Consider the following 10258-nt stretch of genomic DNA (forward strand, 5'->3'; position numbering starts at 1 on the left):
ACTCGTCCGCGGCGTCCACCCTCCGTTAAGCCCGCTTCAGACCGCCTGAGCTCCGCAGCTCCGCTCCGTGCTGCTCCGTCCTCGGACTCCATTAAAGGCCCGTGTGCGCCTCACGTGTCCTGGGTTTCCTCCCTCACATGACCCGTTGTTTGTCCCCGTGATCATCTCGGTGAACCCGTGCCGGTCAGTGAGGTGAGGTGAGGGTAGGTGAGCTCTATGGAGATGCTGGAGCAAAGTCTGGACAGCTCGGCCAGGTGAGAGCACCAAAGCAGAGGGATTTAAACCCAGATCCACCGTCTTTAAGAACCAAACTGCAGTTTTTAATAAAAGTTTTTCTCATTGTGTGCAGCACATGTGACCAGTCGAGGTTTAATCCTTATCCAAAGTACTCTCATTTTCCCACTTTAAACATGGATTACCTGATTAATATAATAAATCTAATTTTATTTACGTCCTGACGTTTGTTCTCTGGCCAACCGAGAGGCGGCGCACTTTCCCCTCATGCTTAAAGATAAATAGTACTAAAGGATGGAGAAACTAAAGCTCTCTCAACTAATTAGGTAGTGCTGGGCGATATATCGATATTCAAGATGTATCAATTTTTTTTATTTTGGCGATATCGAAATTTACAATATTGCCTATATTGATATACATAGTTTTTATAGCTAATTTTGTATGAAAATACTTGTTTTAGGAGTTGCTTTATTTGCTATTTCTCAGAACAGCATTGAAAGCACAGTTTGATGGATTACTGAGTGGTTCTAACCCAGATCTACCACTAAACAAGCCACACTACAGAACTCACTCACACGTGCTGTCCCTTAGAGGAGAAAAAGCAAAAGTGGCACATACTGTGCAGCTGTTTGTTTTTTAAATGTGTCTGTGTGGCGTTTTGCATCAGCAAATTTAACCCAGAATTGTCTTTCTGCTAAAACTTTATTGAATTAAAATTATTGAGATTTAATTTGTGCATCGCCATTTTGAGAAAAAAATATCAGATATGAGCTTTGGTCCGTATTGCCCAGCCCTACAATTAGATTAAGGCTACTTTTTTAAAAGTGTGGTACTGAACTGCCTGAAAAAAAGGTGTCATTTCATGCTGGCAAAGTTAGGATGAAATTAAAAGAATTATATCGTAATGTATCCATTACTTAACTAATTATATCTAGATTCTAGGGATGTGCATTGCCATGAATCTGACAAAGCTGTACGATTCATAATTTCCATGCCACTATGCGATATATCCCAATACTAAATAATACGATATACATTGCGATATCAATAATTACTAATTTCACTTTTACAAGTACAAAATAGTATGAAATACAATGTATTTCATGAGCCTGAGTAAACAAAACCTGAAATAAATATAATGGCTTACTAAAAGAGATGAAAGCAACACATACAGAAGTTAAACTAATCTTATTTTAAAATGTTTTTGTGTGCATCACAAACCTTGTATTCTCATTGCACACAACAAATAAACACCAATAGTTTGTTGTGTGTGTGAATCAAAGTGTTTTTGTGTGTTTCAGTCACGATAAACAGGAAACGGAGGAGGTGGTGCAGCTAGCAGAAGGTGAGCCTCCATCACAGATAGAAAGTGAAACTGTGCATGACCTGGATTCATCGTTGGATATTTATTATTAAGCTTCTCTCCTGGTTTTATTGATTTGCTCATTCTGCTCGTACTCTTCTCCTTTTTGTTTCACTGCGGTAAATATTTTGATTATATATCTATGTTTTATCTGCTAAAGACTTATCAAATCTAGTTTTACGTTGTCTCATCTTAATCAGAGTCACATTTTATTGCCAAGTACATTTACATATATGAGGAATTTGTCTGTAACTAGTCTTATTTCAACTATTTTTATCTTTACTAGCCTTTTTCAAAGTTAACTAGTCTTATCTACCCCGCGACCCTGAAAAGGAGCAAATAGGGTTTGATAAGAAATGGATGGTTAGTCTTATCTATCTAAACTTAACTAGACTTATTTTTTATCCTATCATAACTCGTATTAGTCTTATACCTAGTCAAATGCATTATCTTATCTTGTCTTATCTAAACTTGTACCATCTTATCTAGTCTTATTTCAACTAGTCTTATCAATAACTAGTTTTTTAAAATACCCTTTGTTTGATCTAGTCTTGTACAGTCTTATCTCAGCCAGTCTTTTCTTAACTAGTCTTGTCATAACTATCCTAATCTTACATTATCACACCTTATCTTATCTAGTCTCTTTTCAGCTAGTGTGAACTAGTCTAGTCTTAACTAGTCTTGTTTCATCTTAACTAGTCTTGTCTCGTCTTATTTTAACTAGTCTTTTCTTGTCTAGTCATGTTCTAATTAGTCTCACCTCATCTTAACTATTTTTCTCTTGTCTACTTGTCTTTTCTCGTCTTGTCTCATCTTATCTTAACTAGTCTTTTCTTGTCTTGTCATCTAGTCATGTTCTAATTAGTCTCATTTCGTCTCATCTTAACTATTTTTCTCTTGTCTACTTGTCTTTTCTCGTTTTGTCTCGTCTTAACTAGTCTAATCTAGTCTCGTCGCATCTTGTCTGGTAGTTTAGTTGTCTTATCTTAACTAGTCTGTTTTATTTTCTTATTTTAACTAGTCTAATCTAGTCTCGTCATATCTTGTGTAGTAGTTTAGTTGTCTTATCTTAATATGTCTTATCTTAATATGTCTTATCTTAACTAGTCTTTTCTTGTCTAGTAGTCTAGTCTCTTATTTTCTTATTTTAACTAGTCTAATCTAGTCTCGTCATATCTTGTGTAGTAGTTTAGTTGTCTTATCTTAACTAGTCTTTTCTTGTCTAGTAGTCTAGTCTAGTCTGTTTTATCTCCTGTTATCTTAACTAGTCTCATCTTGTCTTATCCTATGTAGTCTTATCCTGTCTTATGTTAAAAAGTCTTTTCTTGTCTTGTCATGTCTTGTCTAATCTTAACAACTCTAATCCAGTCTAATTTGATCTAGTCTAGTGTTGATCCAGTAACTAACATAGGTGTGTGTGTAGCAGGAGAGGGGGAGGAGCAGACTGCTGTGACCATTGCTGGCGTCCCACAGGCTACGTTCACTGACCATAATGTCCAGTATCAATTCCGCACAGAGAACAGCGGTGGACAGGTGAGAACTGAACATACACGCAGTCCCCACCAGGTACCAATGTGCTCTCTGGTCAGGTGACCTATCGAGTTGTCCAGGTGACTGATGACGCTCTGGAGGCGGCGGACGGGACGGGAGCCGTTAGCGTCGTCTCTGCCGCGTCGTTTGCCGGAGCCTCTCAGGCTGTGACTCAGGTGAGGAAACACGGCAGTGGATTGTGCTTCAGCTTGTCTTATCAAACAATAACGTGAATTAATTAGTAACAAACACACTGTAACGCTTAGATCTTAATCAAAATATCAAAGTGAGCCAGTGTTACAACCAGAGTTGGGGTCAATTATATTTTTCAATTACAATTATCCAAGTACAATTACAACTCAATCCTGATTATGGTGACATTTTTTCCAATTAAAATTTTAATAATTTTCTTCTGAAACTCAATTGCAAATACTTTCTCAATAATAAAAGTTAAAATTACAAATAACAATTACTGAGTCTGAAATAAATAACCTAATAAAACAACCATCCTTTTGCGTTAGCTTTCTGTTAGCATCTTTTATGATTTTTATTTTGACTAATGTCTTAAGTCAACTGTAAAATACACAAACTGACCTTGTTAGGCTTCCGCATCCATGAAAATATTGGTATTATATTTTTGGTGTGGGCGTCTGAGCCTTTTTTCTGTCAATTTACCCCTAGATTTAAAATGTTTAATGGTAAAATTATCCTCAAGAGAACTGACAGGTAACATATTTTAATAACTGTTAACTATATCTATGTGTCAGTTTATGACACATGGTATTTGAGAGTGGCGTAGAAGCTGTGTCCCAGATATGGGAAGGATATACATTTTGGGGACGCATCATCAGTAGTAATCATTTGAATCAGGAGGTGTTTCAGCCTTTTACACACTAGACACCCTCATCAAAGGTGGCCAGCTACAGGGTGATCAAGCTTGAGCTTGCATTCCATAACTGTTTCCCCACTGATAATAATTAGAGTGTCAAGAAAAAAACAACGAAGTTTGAAGAACTAATTTGTCGTAGTTGCAGCAGAGGCTTTTCCTTCTTCTTTTTCCTCTCTCTGACCTCTGCCTAAACTCCGCCCTCCCGCAGGCTGTCATCCAAAACCCTTTCAGTAATGGCAGCAGTCCCGGTGGAGACACCGTAGGGGGGGAGACGCGCTTCGCCTATTTTCCAGCCGCCACCGTCAGCGACGGAACAGCCACAGCTGTGTCGGTGCAGGCCGCCACCGAGCCAACCATCGCACAGGCAGGAGGTGAGAGAGGACTCCACCGTCCTCTAAAGCAGGGGTTCTCAACCTTTTCAGCCTGCGACCCCCAAACTAAAGATTCCAGAAACCAGGGGCCCCCACTGTAGCTGAACACAGACATGAACATTGAACATATGGAGACAGGACCATCTATAAGGGGGAATAAAGGGAAGAGATTTTTGGGGTCCATCCATAAAGTCAGCAAAATGATGGTCCATTGTTCTATGAATCTGTGATAACCACATTTATTTATTCATCTCAATAATATCCACTGTTATACAGGAAGTTTAGTATTATGTGTGCCATAGTATATAGTCATCTTAAAGATGTAAATCCTTCTTTTAATCAAAAATAAAATGGGTAAAAAGGTGGTGAATTGGGATTATTGGTTTAAAGTTGCAAATTAGAGTGACCAAAAACAGACAGAAAAAGGGTTAAAAGTGTCAATATTGGAACAATTAGTTTAAACTGGCAAATAATGGGCATGACAAACTGGGAATGTGGTTAAATTGTCAAAAATAAGCATGAAATATGGTGAAAAGAGATTAAAAGTGACAATAATGGGTCAACATGTGTGACATTAGGTAGAAAAGTGGTGGAAAGGGTTTATAAGTGCCGAAAATGTCTTGAAAGTGGAAAAAATGTGCAGAAAAGGTGTTGAAATTTGATGGAGAAGTGGCGGAAATGGGAGAAATGTTGCAAAAATGCATTAAAAGGAGCAGAAATATGGCAAGAAAAAGTGATGAAAATAGGTTAAAATATGACAAGCTTGGTGTAGTTGCAGAAAAAGGGTAAAAATAAGCAAAAATGGGCTCAAATTGTTCAGAAAATATTCTTGGTCCTGACCCCAAGGTTGAGAACCCCTGCTCTAAACAAAGCACGATCACAGGATGGCGACGCATGTTTGTGCTGCTGTTCTCAGGTCAGTTCTACGTGATGATGAGTCCTCCTGAGGTTCTGCAGACGGCCACGCCGCGGAGCATCGCTCCTCGCTCACACAGCTACACACAGTGAGTGTCACACACACGAGTGAAAAAACCAAAGCCAGCTACGCTCTGTTCCTCATGTTCTCACTCCACTCCTGGGCTCCACATCCTCCCATCCTTGGACTGTGTGTCACTCTGTGCGTGTGTGTAAAGTAAACAAACATACAACCTTTTCAAATCTGTGCTTTAAACCATCCATCCGCACTCTGTCCTGCTTACCTGCCGCCCTCAGAGACCTCGGTGAAAGCGAGATGTTGCAGCATGGCGGCTCCAACTGGTGAGATGATCTTCCACACTCACCTTCGTCATCGTCATGTGTTGTAGAGAAGGACGGTCGCCATCCCCCATGTGCCGCGCCTCTGTAAAAACACTCGGAGCGCTGTGTCCCTCCAAGTGCTTCTTTGTCTTTATTGTCCACAAACTGAGCCTCTGAGATCAAACACACACACAACACACTGTGTGACACTTCAGTCATTTCCAGGGGTGTCAAACATGTGGTCCACGGGCCAAATGTGACCCTGCAAATATGGAGAGAAGAAATGTTTTATTATTGTTCAGTGTTTGCACCACAGGTGTTCAGCATAATCCGTGTGTGTCGCACGAGTTGAACGCAAACATTGTCATTTAAAAGGAAACGCTACTCTTTTAAAACATTATTTCATGATTCTAATTAATCGTAATTTTTTTTGGGATCTTTTATAAAATCTTCTGGTAATTTCGTAGTAAGATTTATTTATTAATCTGACATTTAGTTAAATTGTATTCTTTCTTTTTTAAACCCAAAAACAAATGGGAAAATTATTTGTTTTTTTTTAAATAATTATTTTTGGTTATTTGTTAAATACTTTAATGTTTTTCTTTTATTATTAAATTATTCCCACTCCAAACTTTATTGATGTAATTAAAAAAAAAAGTCTAGCATTCGATGGATGCTAATTATATATAATGTACAAATTTGAGCTTTTCTCTCCAATTTTTCTATTATTCAATTGTAAAGATGTCCTACACCACATTTGTCAAACTCAAGGCTCGCGGGCCAAGTCCAGCCCACCAGAGCATCTAGTCCGGCCCACAGATAGATTTTGTTCAAAGTTAAAAATACAGTCAAAACAGGAGTTTTTTTAAATGACTGTACAAGTTGAAAATAAAAAAAAATACAATCAGGGTTGCAAAACTACATTATTTACAATAATATTAAATCAATATTATTATTTTTTAACTTGGAAAATTCTTGCAAATGATCCCACAGAATTCTGGCAAATTTGGTCGCAAAGTTACTGATATGTGGCCCGTGAACTAAAATGAGTTTGACACCCCTGTCCTACACCCTGGGGAGGGGAATTAAATAGTGAATAGTTGTTTCTGTGCTCAGACTGGGTTAGACAGCCTAATTTTATCATTATGTGACTCAACAGTTACCTTTGATATGAAAATTTCAGTAAACTGGTTAATGTACATCCATGCACATCCCAAACCTGTTTTTTTTTCTCTCTTTGTCTCTTTGTCTTTGCAGGAAAGTGGACGGTCCACGAGCACCGAGGGACGAACGGCGGCGAGCCCAACACAATGAAGGTGAAACTATACTGTATATAACGGGTCTGCAACCTGCGGCTCTGGAGCCTCATGTGGCTCTTTGACTCTTTTGCAATGGCTCTTTGTAGCTTTAAAAAAAATAATTAAATAATGAATTGTTATTTCTAGCAGAGGGTGTTGATGATTAATGACATTAACGTCAAATAAAATGATGATAAAACAATTGGCTAACCTAAAAATAAATCACATTGTGCAATAACTCTGTCACCTTCCTACTTCACCTCCTACAACATCTACTTACCATCAACTGTTCGTGCAGCTGTGGCTAACCTTAAGTTTTAAATCCCTGGTAAGATAATTAAACTAACAAAAAGACTAATTTGGAAGAAAATAGAGATTTTATTTGTGTGGGAAAAGATGTATTTAATTGCCAACATGCTGCCTTAATATGCATGCTTTGTGTTACAAGAAATTAGCAAGTAACGTGTTGACCAACATGATCATGTGTTATTTTTTTGTAGCCCTTCAAATCCATTAACTCATTAAATTATTGGATAATATTTTAACTGTGTAGAATTTTATACACTGTATTGTCTTCATTGAGAAGGTTTTTTTCTTTTCGGCTCCGGAAGGACTTTAATCCAGGTGAGATGAGGCAAAACGGCTCCATTGAAAGTAAAGTTTGCAGAACCCTGGTATATAATTATGCAGTAAATCCACATTTCTCTCTAAATCGGTGCTGAAAGTGTGTGTGTGTGTGTTCTATTTTTCTAAAAGTGTTTCTGCTTCTTTGCAGTGGAGAGAAGACGACGAGACAAGATCAACAACTGGATCGTTACGCTGTCGAAAATCATCCCCGACTGCAGCGTGGACAGCAGAACTGGAGCAGTGAGTAAACACACGTTGGACTTTATTTTTCTGCATATTTAAACAGAGATCAAAGCACTTCCTGCATCAGTGACACATCAGTGTTGATGATGTTGTTGTTTACCTGATGTATTCGTTCCTCAGAGTAAAGGAGGAATCCTCTCCAAAGCCTGCGACTACATCCGGGAGCTTCGTCAGAGCAACCAGCGGCTGCAGGACAGTTACAAGGAGGTGGAGAGAGTGAAGATGGACAACGAGCTGCTCAGACAACAGGTCGGCTTCTCAGACGCTTTATTCTGAAAGGACCAAAACAAAAATGAGGAATTGCAATCTGCATACGTCCTTCACAGGCTGGTGGAGATGCCACAGCGTTGATTAGTCACACACAACCCTGGTGGATTTTTCCTCCTCGGAATCAGTACAGCAGAGGTGTCCTTTCCTTTCAGGGTCCCCACTTTGATCTGTAATGGGCCCGACAAGACAAATCCACATTAATTTGAACACATTGATCCCCTACTATTAGGGGTGTGCATTGTTATGAATCTAACAACACAATTCACGATTTGCATGTCATGATACGATATATCCTGTTACTAAACAATACGAGAGACATCGCAATATATCGTGATATTAATGACAAATTTCTCTCTTACAAGTACAAAGTGGTATGAAATACTATTTATTTATTTTTCAACTTGCAAAAAAACAAGTAAATAACTGTAATTCAAGTACCGTTGTCACAAAGAAGTGGTTTATTAAACTGTCAAGACATTTAAAAAAAAAAAAAAATTTAACTCTCGCTTCTACAACAGATTCTGATACTGTTATGTTTTTGGTTTTTTTTTTAGTAGTAACCACATACATAAATGAAAGTTTTTTTTTTTTTTAAAACATGATTAAAAAAAATTATTTTATTTTTTTATATTGCAATATACTGTATGGCCGAATCGAGTTTTTCTTACACTACCTAAAGTGTAAAGCACATTCGCACAAGTATCAGTATGAATTTCCAAACAATTTTCCTAAAAATGGAAATCGCACAGTACTTTGAGAAAAATGCAGGGATTTATGAGAAAGTTTTTGCATAAAATAATGTAACGATTGCCAGCCTATGCACATGTTGGGGAGTTTTATTAAATGTGTGATTTTGGAGAGACAGATATCTGGAATCAAACCTTTATTGTGATTTATGTGGTTCATGTTTTTCTGACTTTTTTTAATTTTAAATGAAGCTGATCCTGGATGTTCAAATCTACATGTAACTGCACTGTAATGGATGCTGTAATGTTAACGTTTCAAGCTGGAACTTAGTGTCAAATGTGTTTTGTGTTGGTCTCAGATTGAAGAACTAAAGAATGACAACGCGCTGCTTCGAGCACAACTTCAGCAACACGGAGTAGAGATCAACGGAGACTCCACGCCTCAGTGACGGACTGGGCACACACACACACACACACCTCGACTTGAGCAAGGACAAAAAACAAAAGACTGGAAAAACAGAGACTGTTTCTACAAAAACCGGGTCACAGAGACACACCCACACACTTGACTTGTGACGGCGTCTCCTCAGCCCAACACTCCGTTAACTGAACAATCATTTTGTTTTTGAAGTAGCTTTTTTAAAAAAAAAAATCCTTTACTCTCGTCTCCCTCTCCATCCTGTTTGTGTCGTCGGTGTGTGCCGTGTTTGTCCCTGTTTTTATTTAATTTATTTGTGTTAAAGAAAGTCATACACGTGCATAAAATATGAAAACACACTCATCACACTCACGAAGGATTCCTTTTTACTGCTGAGCTTTGCACCTAGTTGACGTGTTTGTTTTTTGGACACTCAAAACTTCAAGCAGTTCAGCAGCAGAAACACTTTTTTTTTTTTTTTTAGAGTGAGAGGAGTTTTGTTTTGTTTTGTTTGGAGCCTTAATAAGAAACCTGCTGCAGAGTCGAGGTGTTCACATAGCTCAGGTAACTGGGAGAGTGCGCTGGTAAGGTAAGGGGTTCCCAGACTCCACAGAGACCCTAAAAAATGTAGAAAACTAGCAACAATTTTAAGGTGCAATGTACAGAATTGACTGAAAGGTTTCCACCTGTGACTGATCCCTTTTGGGCATTAAATGATGTTATAAAGGAGAGGATTTTGCCCACTGGTGGATGTGTGAGGGTGGAGTTCCTACTAAGCTGCAGTTTTATCATGAGTTTCATAGGAAACTATTGCTACAGAATCATTACGAGTGATGGAAAGTTTTAACCAACCAGCATCGAGTCTGAACGTCACCATGGCAACGAAATATAACCACTGGCATGATTGATTCTGACTACAATAAAACAAAAGTGTTTATACACATGGACTGGTTTCCTTTGATAATTAAAGCAGCTTTTACATGTTTGGATTGACGTGTGATTTAAAAACTCATAATTTAAAATACTGTACATAGATTTTAACAATATCAAAAAAAATATAATATTAAATAAACTGACATTTTAAGGCCATTTA

The 10258-nt window shown here is 38.0% G+C and overlaps 1 protein-coding gene across 3 annotated transcripts; it reads left to right on the top strand.

Moving 5' to 3' along the window:
- The first annotated feature begins 115 nt into the window (after positions 1-115).
- On the top strand, positions 116-10106 carry usf2 (upstream transcription factor 2, c-fos interacting). 3 transcript variants are annotated; one of them, XM_028461715.1, is made up of 11 exons: positions 116-254; positions 1536-1579; positions 3021-3130; positions 3187-3303; positions 4225-4387; positions 5304-5391; positions 5600-5644; positions 6881-6939; positions 7697-7788; positions 7912-8040; positions 9107-10106. In XM_028461715.1, exons 1-11 carry the CDS (start codon positions 217-219, stop codon positions 9194-9196), a joined length of 975 nt encoding a protein of 324 aa, XP_028317516.1. In that variant the 5' UTR covers positions 116-216; the 3' UTR covers positions 9197-10106. The 3 variants fall into 3 exon arrangements, with proteins under 3 accessions (XP_028317516.1, XP_028317517.1, XP_028317518.1); XM_028461716.1 differs by having other exon boundaries at positions 3024-3130; XM_028461717.1 differs by lacking the exon at positions 5600-5644.
- Positions 10107-10258: the final 152 nt, after the last annotated feature.

The sequence above is a fragment of the Gouania willdenowi genome, chromosome 11, assembly GCF_900634775.1.
Source record: "Gouania willdenowi chromosome 11, fGouWil2.1, whole genome shotgun sequence".
Lineage (NCBI taxonomy): Eukaryota > Metazoa > Chordata > Actinopteri > Blenniiformes > Gobiesocidae > Gouania > Gouania willdenowi.